The sequence below is a fragment of the Phalacrocorax aristotelis genome, chromosome 3 (assembly GCF_949628215.1).
Source record: "Phalacrocorax aristotelis chromosome 3, bGulAri2.1, whole genome shotgun sequence".
In the NCBI taxonomy this organism is placed as follows: Eukaryota; Metazoa; Chordata; class Aves; order Suliformes; family Phalacrocoracidae; genus Phalacrocorax; species Phalacrocorax aristotelis.
Genome location: NC_134278.1, coordinates 124770084 through 124790448, shown reverse-complemented (window position 1 = coordinate 124790448; position 20365 = coordinate 124770084). Strand labels below are relative to the sequence as shown.

Sequence of the window (20365 nt, the reverse complement as noted above, 5' to 3'; positions counted from 1 at the left end):
AAACAAAGGAAAAAGTACAGGTATTTGTGAGGGGAAAAAAGTAGAAAAGAAAGATAAAAGAATTCTAGTACACCTGTTAAAAGAGCAAATTTTAGGAGTTTTTCAAATGTTCCACAACCACCTGATGTACAGGTTAAAAATTACTCCTGTAACAAAACCATTTAAATTGAGAAATCCTATTTTCTAAAACAGGCAGCATGCTGACAAAATCAGACAGGAAGTTAAAGTCTAATGCATATAAAGGTAATGTTGTGCAATAGTGTAAAACTTTTTTCATGTGGCAATAATTTCCTTTTACATTAAAAAAGCAAACAAATTAAGTTCTAAACCTACACGCCTATAAAAAACAAAGCAATACAGGCGTATTTATTAAGGGCTACATATTCACCTCTTCCAAACTCTCTCCTTTAAGGAAACACGTTTTGTTGCATTCTTTCAAAAGAACAGTTCAAACAGAATGATGAAGGTAACACACCTTAAGGGCATTCTGAGAAAATTCAATTCATTATTAACTGAAGTCTGTTGAGGTCAAGAAGTCTCTTATGTTATATCAGGATTATATTCAGACATGTATTTTTTCCCTTTGTATTAATAATTTTTAGGCACTTTAACACAGTGGAAGTAGCTGTACTTTTGATGGAACTGTAAAAGAACCAGTGACTTTCACAAAAAGCTTTTGGATCCAGCCTTGCTAACAGTTAAAAAGCAGGCAGCAGTACAGTGACACATGCACGAGTGTTGGCAGTGTTTATTATCCCCTGTTCTCTAGTGGTCTCAGGACAGAACTTCATATCTGTAATATCACATCTGAACCTGAAACATACCTGGTAAGGTCAATGGTTATCATCAGCTTGTCTTGTATTTTTTTAGAAACATTAATTTCCTAAGATGCAAGTTTGAAACGGTTGCCTAAGTGTGCAATAATTGGCACTTTCCCCCCAGTAAACACCTTACAGAGAATCAAAACTCTGTGAAAGAAACAGTATCTTCTACTTGTAAGCAAGGTACTCAAAATGTACCAGTCTTGCTACAATAAATATTTCTTATACAGTGTATTACAGTTTGCTCTGGGCTTTTCTTGCCAGGTCCAGCATAAACTTTATTCTTATACACTTTATTCCTCATTGAAACCACCACAATTCCTAATGAGCGGCCAAGAAACTTCGTGGCAGATTATGTTTTACTCACTAGATGATTATGCCATTTCCACACATTTGAAGTAGTCAGGAGGCTACTACTTCCTCCAACAACTAACTTTGCAGCAGTGTAACCATAACAGAATGAAAATACATCAGAAACGCGAAAACGAGAGCTCATTAGGTTGAAGGCAGCTCCGTTTACCCTTTCCTTTACCTTTTTCAGTATGCTCTGGCTCTGGTTGATTACTACTACTGGAGCTGACGCTGGCATCAAAACCTGTTGGAGAAATATTTCCCTCAGACTGGAGGTCTTGCAGCTCTCCTGCAACACTGTCCACCTCTATTGTGCTGTCTGTTTCACTTTTAATGCTTCGTATCTCTTCTTGATTTGGTGGCAGCGTCTCAGAGACAGTGACACTGGACTGATGTCTACTGGACTCCGTTACAGTTACAGATGAAGGTGATTCAGGAGTTGTAGGAGGAGTATTTAGCACTGAATTACTGCCACTGCTTGGAAATTCAACTTTCTTTTCACCCACTTCAGTTGTTTTCTCCTCAACAGGCTTAACGTCCACACTAGCTGGCAAAGATTTTTCAAGTTCAGAACTAGGCAAAGAAATGTCTTCTTCTGCAAGAGTCTGAAGCTGCTCCTCTGCCGCAGCGTCCTCAGGAACAGCGTGTGGGGGGGAGGCAGCAGCTTCAGTGTCAGAGTCCGAGAACAGTTCCTTCAGTGTTTTCTTCGGCCATTGTCCCTGAATACTTGACCAGACATCTTTCCGATCCTTTGCTCTGGAGTTCTGAAGTCTTTCATCAGAGTTATTTAGAAGCTTTATTCTTTTCTCTCCCACTTCAGAAAATCCTGAGTAGAAAGTACTCGTCCGTAAAGACTTCCTTTTCTCCTCTAGTCCATTATACTTTTTAGTTGGAGTGATTTTCAGTTTAGATTTGTCTTCCTCATCTTCATCCGAGGAGCTGTTACTGCTGTTTTCTAAACTAAGGGAGTCTTTGTTTTTGGACTTCTCATCCTTTCTATTAGGTGACACAGTCTTTAAAGATTCCTCTGCAACACAGTATCTTCGTTTACCACGTTTTACCTGTGGTTTTGCTGTTTTATCCACTACCTCCTTTTTTACATCCTTTCTCTTCTTTGTGGCTTCATCTTCTCCATCAGAGTCAGTATCTTCAGATAACTCTTCCATCTCTTTTCGCAATCTTTCAGGAGACTTGGATCCTGACTTGGGCGCTACTACATCTGTCAGAGCTTTAGTTTCTTCTGGGTGGGATGAACCACTCTGTTCTTCTTTTAGACAGAGTTCGTTTTTATCTTGGCTTACAGCTTCACGTTCAGATTCTTCTTTGCCATCAGCATGTACATTCGGGGCACTTTGGTCATCTTCCTGCTCACTATCATCAGAACTTTCAGAAGCTAATCAAAGATAAATTAAAAAAAGTTTGTCTTGATTCTGGTTACAACGAATTCTTAAAAAAACAGCTAAAGAAAACTGTGCAGATATGAACACACGCTACAGGGATCTCTAGTAATATATATTCTAAATGGTACCTTCTGAAGACTTCAAAAATTTATTTCCTGTTCTGTTAGGAGGTATAACGGCTAGATTAGGAACTAGGAAAATTCTGTATTATACCATACATCTCCAGCAATTTCTGAAGAGGTGGAGAAAGCAGAGAGTGCATCAATCCATAAAATACAAACTGCTGCAAAATTAACCAAAACAGAAATTGAAAGATGTGTTTAACATTAAACTTCTAAATATTTCTTATGGGTTACAAATATCACCATTATCTGCCCTTTTTCCAAATTCCAGAACAGAGACAGTGTTTCGCCTAGAGAACCCACAGTCTAAAAGGACAGAATAACAAAGACGCTGGCTCAGATATATGGGTAACTCCTTCATTTGCAACTCATCCATTTTTGTTGGCATTGCTAGTTTAATTCTTCCCATCTCATTCTCAATTCCTCACTAAAACTCACCACCATTTTAAAGGTGATAATGTAACTAATGACAGAGAAGAAAAGCAACACTGTCAACAAAATTCACTGCAACCACTGAAGTTGAATTACCTTTTTTAAAAAGGTTTACCAAAATACGATGAACTTAAAGAGCACACTAACAGAGGGAAGACGTGTACAGGACAAAATACCTTGAGAAATGTTGCCTCAGGTGTTTTTCTTGGTTTATTTGTTTTAAGATAGGCAGGACCTTAAATTCTACTCTAAGATGCAATATGAAAGCAAGTTTTACAGAACCCTTTCAGTGTTGTTTGCTTTTTCTAATTAAACATTTATGGTAGGTGTTTTGGCCTAAAGTTCCAGGAAGTCTCACCTAAAAAGGACTTCTAACACTTGCCTTTCTCACGCCTTAGAGGATCAAAACTACACTACTATTATAAGAGGCATCAAAATTTGTCATTTGAAATAAAAGCCAAGAACACATTTTGAAGAAAAACAACAAAAAATCAGGTCCATCAAGTTTTCCTCTCAACCTAAATTACTTTGCTATGCCCTTCAAAGGAAAGTTGAATACAATTGCACTAATCATTCCAGTTTAGGGGAGGGGAAAAAAAAAAACCAAGCAACCAACCAAACCAAAACCTGTAGAAAAGTTTTGAGCAAGCAGCACTAAAATTTGAGGAAAAAGAAATAGTAAAACATTAGAGCCTTTCATACTTAAACACCCGCTAGTAACAGGGGGAAAAAGTTAATCCCCAGCATGAATCTATGGGGTCTTAAATGGTAAAAGAATTGCATACAATTAAAAGCATTTCTAGAAATTAAGTAATATGGCAAATATTTAGGTTTCCAAAATATTAGAGGGTGGTATGTCAAATTGTGCTTTTGTAATCAGAAGTTAATTACAGATTAATTAGAGCACTAATAATAGTGTCGTCATTATCACCGCTAATTGCTTTTCTGTTTCTCATTTCCTAAGGAAACAAAGCTTAATAGATTATGTTGACTGTTACTCTGCCTACAAATTTGGAACCCAATGGTCAATGTCACCCAAGTTTGAATAAGTCTGAAAGGTTATTGAATTCATACAACTTTCACAAAAAAAATTATCGTTACCCAAACTACCTATACTATATATGATTTCTTTTTCTGGAGGCACACACTAAACTAAGGATGAGGAGAAGCAACTAGGTATTACAATGCTGCTGCAAATGTGCGGGAAGGGGAAAACAGTGTTAGGAACAACAGATGTGCTGATAGGAAACCTAGCTTTATTAATTCCATTTTTCAAGGGAAAAAAAAATCATGGGTCCTATAAGTTACATAAATGAAAAATTAAAAATTTAAAACAATATAGGAAGCAAAAATGCTGTGCTGATGGCAAAACAAAGGATGTAATTCTTAAGACTGTTAACATACACTGAATCCACAATACCCGTTTTCAGAAACTGCAAAGAGTGCTTTTGTTCAAGGGTTGTTCCTGAAGTTGATGTTATAATCACCCAGACGCAAGTGTACAGTTGTATCAGTTGTTCTGCATTGGCATTTACTACTGTTTAAAGGCCATTTACAGAATCAGAAAAAAAGTTTAAGTACAATACCTTGTAGCCCATTAATGATAGAAGTCATTTCTATTGATTTAACCGGAGCTTGTTCAGTATTTTTGGCTTCAGTACTGTCGAGTTTGGACCCAGTCTCTGGTGATGTGCTGGTGTGAAAGGGTGGTTTTGACAAACGTCGCAATTTACAGTTTTTAGGAGAGTACTTTTCTTCCTTTTCTTTGTCAGTTTTATTCTATGTGAAAGAAAAGATTAAAAACTCTTCTCATTTGAGCATACAACTTAACATAGATTACAATTAAGCAACACTTAGAGTTATCTTAAAATAATTAAGCTGTAAAAGGAAAGCTTTCCTCTTTGTTTAAAATATTACAAATACCTTTCTACGGCCCATGCTGAGACATTTATACTGTAGACAGGAACTTTGTCAACACTAACGCAGATGGGAAAGCAAACACAGCCAGTGCTGTAGGAGCAGCGGCAGGGCAGGACGCCAGCTCCGCAGCGGCAGGGCAGCGCTACGGCACCCTGCGCTGTCACAACGGGCAGGGAGCTCCAGAGCAACGCTCAGGTTCCAAAGGCGCCACGGTGCTGCGTGGCGGGGGTAGGGAGGGGGACACAGGAGGGGGAGTGCTGACACCTATGGCAGAAGGAAAAGCTTCCTTGCATCCCACTGCCCAAGGAATAGATCATAGCCTAAGCCTGAACATCAGTTTTAAAAGAACGATCTTTGAAAGAAATACTATGAAATAAAATATGAGTCACATACGCATGGACTAGTCATAGGTTTGCCCTCCAGAATCAGCAGAGGGAGCTCCCAAATTTCATGCCCCAGAGCTGGCTCGCACCACTGATAATAAAATGGATCCTTCTAATTTGTTTTCTTTAAGTGCATACATAAATGTCGCGCACACACACACACAAAAAAAAAAAAGAAAAAAAAGAAAAAAAAAAGGAAGAGAAGCTTCCCCTCCCCACCCTGCAATGAAAAAGCAAAACCTTGATGAAAAAAGTTCTACTCTTTAAAAGGCTAGGAAGCTGCTTTTATCGGTCAAGCATCTATAGACCAATCAAAAGGGGGTGGGGGGGAAGTACTTAAGAATATATTTAACCAAAGTTGGGGTGATCAAGGGAGAAAAAGGGAGACAACCTACCTTTATTTTCTTTCGATGCTTAATTTTTGGTACATTTTTATCAGCTGGTCTCACTATCTTGTCTGCCTTTATCCATTCATCATACCTAAAAGTAAAAAAAAATAAATTGTATACATTTACGGTTTTAAGCAGGTAATCATGACATAATAGGATAAACTAATGGAAGAAAAAGACAATTATTAGCCATATAAAAATTAGACTTTGAATAAAAAAAAATTCATTTGTGAACTTCTCAGTTTTTGGTGTTTCAGCTAAGGTTCATTTCTTCACACACTGGAACATATAGGACAAAGTTTCCTTATACTGATGGGTAAGAGTGAAAGCTGGTATTTTTCCAGTCCTCGCTGAACAGCAGGAAATCCATATATACAGGTAAAACAAACCACCAGAAGGACAATTCTGTATGGATCTCCAAGAGTTATTTTTTGAATACATACTGTAAAACCCTAACAATAATAAATTCTTACGGCTACATAGAATGTGACCATTTAATAAAAATAAACTCTTTCAAGCCTGAGTGTCTGCGAGATGATACTTGGAGTGACTGACACTTAGGAGTCACTAAATTTTGAGTCACTAACTTAACACTAACGCTTTTTTATTCATTTTCAGTTAAAGGTGTCCACTTTGTAACAGAATGATACTGGGCAAAAACATACTAAATAGCACCAACATATTAACAATAGGTGTCTTATTATCTAAGGCTGGACCTAAATATAAATCCACAACCAGAGAAGTACATTGTTAGTAAGACTATACTGTAACTGTGGTACTATACTTGTCAGTTTCATTGCGTATTTCTGAAAAACCTCAGGAATCAATTGAAGCAACATTTTTTTTTTATCTCCCAATAAACATGATCTGCTGTCCTACTTCAATTGTGAATTCAAGAACCCACTGGATAAGAAATAGGTCAGTCAAAAATTAGTATGTATTAACTTTTGCCCCAGTGTACAGCCACAGAAATTCTGAGCCCCCCACGTAACCATGAAAACAGAGAGGAAGAAACCAACTTAAAAAACAAACCCAAACAACAACAACAACAAAACCAAATACCCACAAACAAACAACAACAAAAAAAACCCAACACACACCCATAGAACCAGTATAAGATGGAGCCAAGCAGAATGTATTCATGACCATGCTGGCTTTCCAGCCGAGCTTACTTGACAACCATTTTGATATATACAACTGCTGATACACTCCCAAGTCAGCTTCTTTGCAACTACTACCAATTATATCTACATTAATGACATATACACTAAAAAGGTTTAGAGAAAAATATGCAACTTGCCTTCCTACTCTAAGTTAAGATCTACACAATGGGTTCCAGAAGCTAAATACTGTATTTTATTAACTTAAATTTCACGTAACAATACAGTGAAAAATGAATTAGCAGCAGTCTCTGAAAAATAGTTTTCCAAAACTATTGGGTTTTTTTTCCCCTCCCTGTGACAATAAAAATGACAAATATAGCAACAGACCATGCAGACTACAACATACCAAGATTACCTATACTGCTGCAGATACAGCTGTAACTGTACTATTACCAGGTGAGACGTAGGTGAACAGGCTCAGATTTCTCTCCAAAACTGAAATGCAACTCTGTAGAGTACTTTCCAGTATGGAAAAACCCTATATTCTATGAGACTGTGGGAAACCCTATCTGAAGTAATCTTTCTTCAAGTCAAAGATGTGCTTTCCAGAAGCAATACCACTGAGTACACTGCCAAATGGACTTTGCAACCCACATAAATATAAGAGTATTTCATTAGGTCTAAATGCATGCAGGGAATCAGCACTAGGACTGGACAAATACATGGTAAAAGGCAATAATTCTGACAGTGTCCTTTCTGCCTCAGCCATGTTACTATATAATACAGAATCTGTATTCACTTGTTCTATGCATTTCCAGTAAGAAAACCATCTTGCCCCTATGCAAAGTCTGTGCACTGCACATACTGCCCATGGTTCAAGGTAACTGCAGTGCCTGTTGGGGCGACTGCTGATAGACATGGGGACATACTGAAGCGAAGGAGAGAGGAAGTGCAGGATCTTAAGAGAATATCTGTAGATACCACAGGATCTTAAGTATTACATATTGGAAGCAGTGGTCACAACTCCTCATCTGAAAGAGCACGAAGTGAAGACTTATATGTGACAGCCACAGTTCCTGGCTGAAGCATATCCTGCTCTACTCCTGACTGCGGCTGGAACAGCAGTCAGACCCTGCAAGGAGGCGTCGCAGAAATCTTGAATCTTCTCCAGGGAATCAGATGCCCACACTTCACACCTTTGCACAACACAGCTCCTTTCACTACTCACACACCAGATACATATGGTTTCCCTAAGCCTATGACAATTGGACCCTAGGCTGAAACAGGTCCGGCAAAAGGGATACATCCCAAGCCACAGCGACAACCTGACCCTAAATTACATTCTCCTCTACTGCATGACAGAGAAGCACCCTGGAAGCTGTACAGTGCACCAGACGCCAAGCTACATCTGAATGGTGTATGTGACTCAGACCAGAGCCTTTCTTTATAAAACTGCACCTTATTAAAATATAAAATAAGAAAACTTACTTCATCACTAATCTTGCTTTAGAAAGTCTGTTCACAAAAAGAAAGAAAACCAAAAACATTACGAAAGAAGTTCTTCGGCTCTCATTACAAGTACATGCTTCCAGAAGACCTGCATCGTATTATTGCAGTGCTGACTTCCACGCTTGCTCACCTCAACTCCCTAAAGCCAGCAGTTGGGTGCGGAGAGGAAGGAGGTAAGATGGTGTGGTGTTTCTAAAAGAGTTTTCACAGGCTTGTTTGAGAACCAAGAGGAGGGATTTAATAAGAAATTATTATTTACTTTATTTTTAAATAAGGTTTCATACGAAAATCTGGAATGCCTTCAGAAGCATCATCATCTTTACCTTACCAAAATGAAGACAAAGACGAGCCAGTAAGCAGAGAAGCTTTTCTGCCTTACTGGTTAAAATGAATGCCTGCCAGAAAGGTGGGTTTGAATGGGAAGGAAGTAAAAATGAGGAAAAAAAGAAGAATGAAATTAATAGTTATACAGCAGAAAAAAAAAACCCTGGCACTTTGCATAAGAGTGTGTACTGATTCTATTGCATCCATATGTACTGACTACAAGCTAAAAATAAACGACAGCATATTCTCAGCGATTGCACATTCGATCCTCCACAGAAGTACTAGAGGGGAAACAAGGAAGAAAGTGTACTTTTCCAGCCCCTAGATTTACACTAGCAAAAGGTACCATTTTCTCAGGAAGACAAGTGACCTCAAGGAACTAGCGAGCCTTGGGAAATTCACAGAAAAGTTCCAGCTTTCTGTCTGTATCTGCTAACAAGGAAGAATCAAATTTTTGCTTTGGCTGTGATCAAAGAAAGGTGAAGATTTAGTCTCATAACCAAATACTGGAATATTAGATGAGGACTCTGATTTTCTTATTTGTTTTTAATAATTCTCCCCGCCCCATGACATACACTACTCTCAGGAACCTGAAATTTGGCTACACATGTTCCTTTAATTTCAGTGACTGACTGTTAAGTACAAAATTTGTATACTGTTAACGTTTCAACAAACCAAGACAAAACTGGCACTTTGGCGTTCAGATTTCTGAAGGAAAAGAAAATGTTGAAAATAGTGTTAGTTTTAAACACTTGAAACATTCAAGAATAACATGTCTTGTGATCACGTACCATAAGAAAGACAGAGTTAAAACCAACCTAAACTATTTTTGAATATACACCCTCTGTCTTTAATTACTGGGAACATACTGCAGAAGAAATTCACCTCAAACACTTATACAATGAACTTCTCTTTGCACTGGCAGCTGAAAATTAAAATGATGACAGAAGCAACTGATACTACAGGCCCCAGGGAAGTTTTAGTTCCATATAAAGCATACCTAATTTAGAACAGGACTGGCCTGTTAGAAGAAATGCAGTTTCTCTCAGAAGCTTTTTCTGGTTAATGTGATAATGTAAACAGTTTTCTCTAACAGGGTGGAGATTTTTACCATTCCCTTTCACTACAAGTCATGCTCAAATGAACACTAAAATTCTTTACCTTGACCAGAAACATATTATCACCTGAATCTCATGAGCTAACAACAAGATCCTTTAGCATATAGTAGTGCAGCTGTACAATGCTGTTAAATAGAAAATAGAGAAATGGAATATGGCTTACTATTAAAAAAAAAGTTCCACCACGGTTAGTGTCACCAGTTCCAGAGCACTTAAAACCCAAAAAACTAACAAAGCTGAATACCAAGTTTACCAAATTCCATTCCAAGTATCCCAAAGCATGTGCACACACACTATTATTCTGAACCCCAGACAGATAATGAAGTTACCTTGTGATAAGAAACATCAGGAGTTATTTAGGATACCTGCTTAAACTTACGGGTTCAAAGAACAGGCCATTAAATGGCATACTGACCAAAACAGGAAACAGGAAAGTCATCTTTAAGGGGTAGGAGAATGACAGAATTTTAAAAAAATCCTGGATGATTAGAAAATCCTAGTTCAGTACATCCCATGACCTAACGTTACAGTACTTGTCCCTGATGAACACTAAAAGTAAGGAGTGTAGCTACAATGAACAAGGAGAGGAGGGAATTGCTACCTATCCAAGTAAAGCAGTTATTTTTCCAGGTTCTGACTGACTGAAAGCCAAATCAAGTTATTCAACATATAAGACTTGTCTTCACAATACTGAAATATTGAAGTGTTTCGATGCTGCTGTAAGCTCAGGCTTACTCACTCTTACTGTCAAATCAAAATATTTAGGTAATTTTACTTGAATTAAGACAGACACATTTAGCAGAGTGTACACACAGTCCCATAGCTAAATCTCAATCACTGATACCTTTTTCAGTGAAGAATCCTACTTTCCCAGCCTCTTTCAGAGGGCTCTTTTGAAACCCTAGGTAAGAACATACAACACAAGTCCTGCTGCCAGAAAGACCAAACAACTCCCCTCACCTCTCAAATGAGTGCAAGTTTACTAAAAATGCTTCTCTTATCAAATATATCCTAGTCACAGAAATAATGCTGCTGATACTAATCCACATATTTGCTTAAACTGCAGAGTTCAAAAAACAAAATCTTGTTTTCTCCTTTAAGAACCAGGGTGCTGGGATCTTCAAGGTGAAGGCTCATTTTTGACTTCTCATTTCTTCAGATTTAAAGTGCTATTGCTCAAATAAACGTCTGATTATTTCACTTCATAGCATGTATAATAGCATAACATTTAGTAAAAAAGGAAAATAACTCCTATGTTCACATGTGAATTCCAAAACAAGAGTTTAAAAGCAAAACACCTCTTTGAATGGTACATAGTAATCCTCAGCAAGCAGGACGCAAATTTCAGCAACTTACGCTCCTCAAGCAAGTCCTCTCCAGTAACGACCAAAATGCTAGTTACAGTCCAAATCCTACCTGGAGCAGGCTGCATCTCCCCTAGTATCTCGATTTCATAGCCCACTATGCTCACAAATGTTGCCTAAAGACAGTTTATGTGAAAGATCATATTCCTGTAGATCTCATATATATATAATGTAGATCAAAATTCTACAAAAGATCAATTTCAAAATTGGTAATATCAAGACGTTCCTCCTCAGCAGTGGCTTAGGTGGCCCTGGAAATCACCAGGCCTAGACAGAAAGAGGTGTATTCAAGAGAGGGAGAGAAGTATCATGCTTCTGTAATTGTGACCTTTGCTAGCAGATCTTGCTAGCACTGAATAAATGAGATTTCTCCTGCCCTCTTGGTCAGAGGTAGGATGGTAATCAAATACCAGATGACAGAAGAAGGTCACAAGAGCCTCAGATATTCCAGAAGAGGGAAAATAAATAAATAAAAAGTACAGCAGATTTGCCTCAGACTTTTTTTTTCTCTAAAAAGATCTATAAACACAGTAATAAAGTTTAAAAGATGACAGCTGAGGACAATGAGCAGATATGCTAAAACTGAGGGAAAAAAGCAGGAGACCTGTAACTGGCTTAAAAGCTGCTCAGAAGCTTTAGTTTTCTATACTATTTGTGAAGTTGCTTTCAGTTTTAAATGGCAAAACAGTGGTTTGAAATGGCAAAAATATATTGATATTTCAACTTACTTCTATTAATGCTATATTAAAGACAATAAAAACCAAATACTCTGGCATATATTATGAAAACCATAAGAAGCCACTAGGCTAAGAAGAGTCTTGTTTGGAAGCTTGAGGCAGCCATGGGGGAAGGAGGGGCGGGGAGGGACGGAAATGAGATCTGAATGAAATGCAATTATATTCTACACACTGCCACTAAAAATCCTGTACTCCTCTTGTTAAATACCGTACTGCTAGTGTACTCTCTGCTTCGCTGAGAAGAGTGTGTATACAGACTCAGCTAAGTGCACTATTCAAATATCGTATGAGATAAAATTGGCTTAAGAGAGCCAGAGCAGGAGGAATTCGTGGAAGAGTAAGCTGTCATTTATTGTCTGGAGAGACCTAAAAATAAGATAGGGAATGAAGGAAGCCTTCTTTGAACATGTCATTTCAAGATGATTTTCTAAGTAACTGAAGTACTGCGTTTATATAGTGTTAAAAATCTAGTAGTTTCATACAGTACAATGACCTTCACAGAACACCAATACTGAAAGTTTAGGACTCCAGATCTCTATTCATTTAGCTTTTTAAAATACACAAGTGTATTTTAGAAGTAATTCAAGAAGTAATCACTAACTAAAACTCAAGTTACCTCACGTTCCATCCACAGTAGTGCACCAAGTAAAGGACTTCTCCACCTTCGATGTCAGAATCTTTAATACTAGCTTCATACATTTTTTGATTTTTCCCTCTTCCATACCGCACTTGGACTTTCATGCCTGGTGGATAGCATTCAAACTCTTCTTCCTCATTGTTATTGTTGTCTTCTTCCTCCTCCTCCTCCTCTTCCTCCTCCTCTGCTTCTTCTTCATCTTCATCTTCTTCCTTATTCGTGTCATCTCTTGAAAGGTTTAAAAAATTGTAGAGTTAATATGAGATACTTCATAAGCTTTTCAGTTCCAAACCACATATATTGATAAATATTGTGGATGCATTAGAGACTGGGAAACAGCAGGCTCCAAATACGTGAAATTGTACTACAGCCGAGTAATATCAGCAAAATAGGATCTAGCAATACACACAAAATCCAGTGACCGCAAGGTGCAAAAATGACTTGACTAAAAGAAAAAAATAATCCATCAAAATCTGTTTGAGCAGAAGTTGTTCACACTCATCTTTATACGATTCCTTCACGTAGTCCCTTTGTTTAAGTATCATTTTTTTCAGTTCAAACTCATCCTTCTCAATATAAAGCTCCCTAAATTCCACTTTTCAACCTACAAGATTTACAAGTGCTTCTTGAAACTTGCTTCCCCAAAACATCCTTGGCTTTATTAGAATAAATGATCTCTATCTCACCACATTGACGTGACTGCAACCAAAAGCAGATTTTAGGAATAAAAAATATTTTCAAAAATTCCTTATGCGAGATTATTTAGCAAATCAAGCAACCTGTGCTAATTTATGACTGTGTCAATCCTTGCTAATTATGCTAAGTCTTCTAAATATAAGTCAAACTTGCATATAATTATTATATAAATACACAAGCAGGTGTTCACTGTTTTCAAAAGTGTACTAATTTTGAATACTTTTTTTTGATATTTGGACCAATTTTCAGAAACACTAAGAACCCACAAATCTTGCTAGTCTCAGTCCATGTCAGCTATGGGCTTTTCAGTGTCCTGAAAATTATCTCCAACCAGCTTAAAGAGGCAGACTGCATTACAGAAGTTAACAGGTGAAAAATATCTTTTAATCTTAAATAGCTTTACAAAGCAGTATTATTGGCCCTCACATCATTCCAATCCCACACTCTGTGCAACACAGAACAGATTAGGGCTACTTACTAAATTCACAGTAACCACAGACCACTAATAATTTAGAAACCTGAGACAGGGAACAGATCTATTTGGATGTGTTACAGACTGGGTAAGAAAAGATAAGGGCTACTCCAAGTCTGATTCACACCAATATCTAAGTTAACCTCACAGAAGTCTGTATTAATAACCTAAATCTTTCAATGAAATTTTCAGTAGAAAATACTCAGATAAACCAAGCTACTTTCTCTGTGAGAAAGGATCAAATAGCATTTTATATCTATATCTCTATATTTATATATATATCTGTATGTATGTGTGTGTATATATACATGTGCATACATCATGAGACAAATGCTAAGTCCCTCTGTTGGTATATTAATAAAATCAAATCACAGAAGATACATCTATTCAGGTATGCATGGCATGGACCAGACAGTTCTGTTCTAGAAGGCCAAGATTTTCAATTTATTATATACTTTCAGTGGGCTACTTTGCTAATGAAGTTAAAACAACCAGAGTTAAAAATGCAACATAAAAGAATGAGCTTTGAAAGCTCAGTTCATCTCCACTACATACCATACAGCAAAACCCACTTCCCAAAGAAATCACAAATAAAGGTCCCCAAAGACTCAGATGAAAAATTCCTGAACAGAATTCCACAGCTAACAACTGAAAACACCAACCAGTAATTTAAATGCTTTTAGATTATATTCTCTGCTGCACTGAATCAAAAATCCTAGCTAATTTCATCTTATCAGTTATTATATAAAAGCTAAAAAAACTTGGCATCAAGAGCAGAACCACCACTGCTCTGAAAGCCAGATGAGCTTGTGACTTCCCATTACTAATAAGACTTTTCAAGGTTGTAATGAACCAAATTTTGCCAGATTTTTTTTTCCAAGAACTAGTGACATAGTCCTTGAACACTGTCTGCAAAGAAAAGCATGCCTATGATGGAGATTCAGAATTTTCCTGACACTGGCAATTATGGTACCAGTGGCTCTTTGGAAGCTGAACGAGTTTGGAGTCTCTCTGACCTTAATAACTCTATGGCTTTCCTGGTGTCCCAACAGACATTCTACAATGACTCCAAGACAATACCAGAACTTCCCTGGAAGAGATGTGTGAAACCCTCATTGTGAAGTTGTGCAATCTGGATGGTCAAGTAGATGGGAAGAGCAGACTGTACATAGGTGGAGGGAATGTCAAGAAGCAAAAGGAAAATGGAAGCAGGGATGGCTGCAATTAAAAAGTGTTCTAAGGAGTGACTTGGTTAGCAATCATAAGCTGGAGATTTTAGGAAACCAAACAAAAGCAAATCATATTCATTATTCTGGAGCAGAAAAAACCAGCATACTCATGGAACAACAACAACACCACAACAACAAAAAAAACCCACACCACCAAAACATATTACAATGGTTGCAAGGAAGAAAAGCTATTGTTTTACAAGGCCGTAAAAAGCTCAAACCTGGCAATGCAGATGAAGAAGCCATGACTACCATGAAACAGAGGTGTGCAAGAGAAAATTGTGATTGTAGCCGTCCAGCATGCACAGTCATAATCTCATTTGTCCACCTATCTATGCATGAGAACATCAGATTTCCCTTAATGCTGTTCAGCCAAAATCCCTTTTGGACAGGGTGGGGGGGGGAGGAAGAAAGAAGAAACAAACAAGCCTCTTGGCAGCAGACAATAATTGTCAACTTAAAAACAGTACCAAGCAATATCTGCCACAAAGCTGCAACGATTTGAACAACCCAAGCAGCAGCTGATGAAACAAGGCAGCAGCAGATGTGCATGCACACTTACACTGTACAAGAGACACAGCAATACAAGTGTAACTGTGTTCCAGAAACCAAAGTACCACCAGAAAGTTTATCAGGAGGACTCAAAAGCATTTCCAACTACAACTACAGACTAAAGAATACCCCCATCCCTTCAGAAGCAGGAAATTAATTAAGATGTAAAAGTATTTGTTAATAAAAGTAAAACCATTAAAATATTTAGATTATACAAATATTGCATGAGTTGTGAAATTATTAAAAGGCTAAAAATACTTCAAGTGTTCAAAAATACACATATGGCAGGTAATTCTCAGTCAATATAAACCTTTAACAGCAACAAGCCCATAATAAGGGTCAGCATATCAACAAATAGGTGGTGGTGTTTGATAAAATAGTGCATGCTATTGCACCACTAAAGGAACTGCAGTATCATGCAAACGTCTTTCAACGCACAATCTGGCATTAACTACAGCACCGTCACAAAGCCTGGGTGAAACCTATGAGACAGGGTGTGATTTGGAGCATTAGAACTGCCTCCTAAGATCCCTCTTTTGCAGCAATCCTATCCCTACTCTAATACATTTCCCCCTGAGACACCATGATGGCACACACAGTACGTGAGATGCAGAGCACAAGATTTTTTTTTTCCAGGGGTTATTCTAAAACTTGAGGAAGCAAGATTATTTCAATTATTGGTTCAATTAAGTCATTACAGTTAATTGAACCACTAGCAGAAATAAACTGCAGGGTAATTGACACTTCAAGTTTAGCAATTAGCTTCTATTTTTGTTTCCCTCCTTTTTCCCTTTTTCTCATCCTAGAGCATTATTTAACCTCTACTTCACATAATATAGAGCTGGAAGATGTAAAATCTCCTTCGTACTTGACTTTATCACAGCTGTATTAAGATGCCCTTAAGTTTTAAGGCAGAGAGGCCATTGAGACCTGTACTTATGCCATGACACTAGAATCTCTTCTTTAATTGAACAAAATAACAAAACTCCAGAAATTCACCCGTATTTGTCTTCCCTCTGAAGTTGCAAAGAAAACAAATATAGAAGCTCCGAGGACTTCTGTCTACACACAGAGATTAAATAAATGCTCAGTTATGGTCCATCATTCTGAGGGAAGGAGAAAGGCACTAACGTGATTCACATCAGGTCTGAGATGGGTACAGTACACTTCAACCACGCAAGCATGTACTCTGTAACCAGCATTTTCCTCCTCTGCTACAGAGAAGACAAACGAAAGGACCTCATGTTATTGCTTCCAATCATTCAGGCGAGGTTTGGTTTTGTTTGGTTGGTTGGTTAAAGTGTTTTGAAACATTCCTCGAAAGGATAATGGACAGATCAGAATGCTGGCTGAGGAGAACAGCAGTTTCCATTTTTATGGCACTGGTTCACACTCGGCTTGAAAGCATCTGGTTTTTGATGAATGTTTTAAGGGCTCACCCGTGCACCTAAGTCTCAGTGACAGCTACTATGGTTAATAACCTCTGTAGTAACCACAAGACACGTAAGATGTGATGACAGAACCACTTCTTCCACATCAAACACACCCCCCCTTCCATTCAGTGTGATGCACGCACAGGACTGGTACATTTGCACTGCTACTGTACATTTTAATATTGCATCATTAGCAGCTTATTGCTGTAGCAAAAGCAATCCTCATGTGTATGTATGTATCAGTACATATTTTATATTACGGAAAAAAAAATTCTATTAGGCTCTGTTTCTGAAAACATGACTATACAAAAACTTCCTTCCCAATACAAAGGCAGCTGGAGTACATAAATAGAACAAGCATCACAAATAAGAGCGTAGAAATATGTTTCTATAAATGAAACTACCTAAGTACACTTCTTAAAAATGTATTTTTTTGCGTACACACCAACGGTTTAAGATTCGGAGCAGGTGTTCACACCAACTGTGCAACGAACGCGACGCATTTCTCTCTCTTCTCCCAAGATAATGAACTCCATATAAACCTAAATCAGATTGGAGAAAGCTATCTCAATATACAGTTCTCAACGCTAATCCAGAGGCGAGAAGATATGCCTTCTGTATCAAATCTCCTTCACTCCAAAACATTTTAACCTTCCTGCTACTATTTTAGATTCACCACCATAAAGCTTTGATATGTCATTTTAACAGACAAGGAACTTAGAAAACATTGCCTCTAACAATCTGTTATCTCCTGTATGTGAAATGGAGCTTCTGACTATTACATAATCTTGCTGTAAATTGCTTTCAGAAAATCCCCATCAGGTGTTTCCAGAAAATTTAACTCTAGTACAAATACAAGCCATCACTAGCACAGGCACAGCAGGTAGTCACCCTACCCTACAAGGGTAATAAACCTAGTAAAACCCTTCACGTGAAACAATGCCCATCTTAATCTAGTTCTCAGCTACTTTTATTACTCCTAACTCCCTCCTGCTGCTTATAGGAGGGTAAATGCTATTACTGCATGTAACAATGTATGTAACAGCTCTAAGATTTTTTTTCCCTTGCACGTTAAGGAATGGTTTAACTCCATTCAGGACTATTAGCCAAAGAGGTTTAGCATTTTCTCCTTTGGACACTGTCAAAACATGACCCAGAAACCCACACCATGAAGACATAAACCAGCAGCATGAGACAACCAGAAGTGTTTAGGTTTCTGAAGTATTCTTTAGGAATGTTTGTTCATGCATTCCTTGGAGGAAATAAAAAAGCAGGCAGTCTCAGGGGGGAAAAAAAAAGCAAGAAGTTTCATAACACCGAGTAGTAACTATTCGGGAGTACTGAAAATGACAGCTTGGTGAGAAAGGGCAGGGTAAGGATCCAGAGATGGCAGCCCCTCCCAGCGTTGGGGTTAAGGCAGTACCTCAGCCAAAAGAAGGAAAACAGAAGAGCAAAGCCTCCTGCAATTTTGCTGTACTGAAACTGGGGTTACGTCAAAGAATTTTCCTTGGTCACCTCAAAAATCCAAGTACTACCAATGTACAAGTCTGATGCAAATTTTTGTTGGAAAGCAAACATTATCATCTGGATTCTGAGCACTTAATCTTTCAGTTCAAAATAAAGTTCTTGACAGTGACTTGTCCCAGGTGCTTTAGAGAGAAGCATTTTTTAAAAACAAAACAAACAAAAACCCCCAAACAACAACAAAAATACTTTTAGTTGAATTAATAATCTGGGAAAAATTTTTCTTACAAATAGCGGTTAACTAGTAATTAACCTACACTTCAATTCACAAACTGTATCTTCTATGAAATTTTTAAAGACTTATTTTATTAGCTTATATTAAAATCACCACACCTTTTAAAAACCCCACTAGGCTCCTGGCCTCAGTCTCTTGGGAACATGTTCAACTGTCTCCATTGTTCATTATGTAGAAAAGCCTCTCCGTTCTCAATTTGTTGGCTTTGACTCAAGTCTTTGCATAGTTACAACAGTTAATGTTCTATGCTAAAAAGATAAACTGCACCAACGATACAACGCTACCTATGAAGACCATTGCTTCCACAACATGACGTCAGCAGCGCTTCAAAATAAGGAGGCTTGTAAAACTTCCTTGTTTATTCATTGAATGAATGAATACTTTTTTGTACGTTAGGGAAAAGGATGGGTTTACAAAGCCATTTTTGTAAATATCTGTGACAGGCCAATAAGAAACAACACATTACTAGCCTTTTTTTACTGTTTTTATGACTAGAAATTGCACAGAACTGTATCTAGCACATGCATCTTCCCCACTAGGCACAGACAAAAAAAAAAAAGAAAGCACGTGCAGAATAAGGGTAGGATGCCTTTGAACATCTATTCTCAGTGTTCACAGATACACAAGCAAGAAACAAGCACTCTGGCGAAGAAAGGAAGAGAACCACATTCAGCCTTTCTTCCTCCTCACTGTTAAAGTCTGTGTAGAAGGGACCATAGGACTCAAGTGGTAGCAATCTCAAACTGTTGAGATATGTGGGATTGCACAGAGAAAATAAACCTCTAGAAAATGAGCAACCCTGGCTCCCAGTAGTACTTCCTGAGATCTGGAAGCCGGGAATCAGATCCAGTCCACCCAACAGAAATTCAGAATCCCAGAAGTTTTTCTGTCCTCTTGGTTCCTTGTGCCCATACACAAATGAGCTGCATGAAGATGCCCAAAATCCTACAGACATAAATTCAAATAGCAAACTCTGCAAGTTTGCCTTACATAATACTAGATTTCATTTGTTTGGCTATTTGGTTAGGACTGTGACAGACAGACAGATGGTCTGTAGCTTAAAAAAGGTTTCAGGAATATATTTTAAATACACTGACAAAAATTTCAGTCCACAGTGATCTATATTGATTACATTTTGGTTATTTTTGTTGTGTGTAATTAGTTTTCCACCTACAAGAATGCATTTTTCATTTTGTGTCTCAGTTCAGCAAAACACTCAAACCACAGCATTTTCCCCCCTGTATAACCTTTGCCACTTCTAACCCATAAAGTAGGGAATAGGGGGAGTACAACGTCTAGTACAACATCCCCATCAGCACACCAGGCTCACAACACCCCTTTATGCCTTTACGGTATAGACGCAGAAAGCACTCTTTAGCATTTAGGATAACAGTGACATTTTAAAAACTCTTTAAAGATGACAGAAATGCATTTTGTACTTCCTATCAGTCTCTGAGGGAACAAAGGAAATCACGCTAACAGCACTCCTGCAGTACTACTTCTTATAAATGCTTACAGACTATTAACTGCTACAAATGTTTCATTTTTCTAAGTTTAAATTATTCCTTGAAATATATCCCCAGCAATGACCCCATCACCAGCTACATCTATTTT

At 37.8% G+C, this 20365-nt stretch overlaps 1 protein-coding gene across 4 annotated transcripts in view; it reads right to left on the bottom strand.

Moving 5' to 3' along the window:
- ARID4B (AT-rich interaction domain 4B) overlaps positions 1–20365 on the bottom strand; it is a 91638-nt gene that overhangs the window by 9477 nt on the left and 61796 nt on the right. For 3 of the 4 annotated variants that reach the window (XM_075089448.1, XM_075089452.1, XM_075089449.1), the window contains exons 17-20: positions 12590–12838; positions 5825–5909; positions 4713–4905; positions 1354–2565 (exon numbers count right to left, since the gene is read on the bottom strand). In XM_075089448.1, the coding sequence (XP_074945549.1) occupies positions 1354–2565; positions 4713–4905; positions 5825–5909; positions 12590–12838 (1739 nt within the window). The remainder of the gene's footprint in view (positions 1–1353; positions 2566–4712; positions 4906–5824; positions 5910–12589; positions 12839–20365) is intronic. The other variant, XM_075089451.1, reaches the window with a different exon arrangement.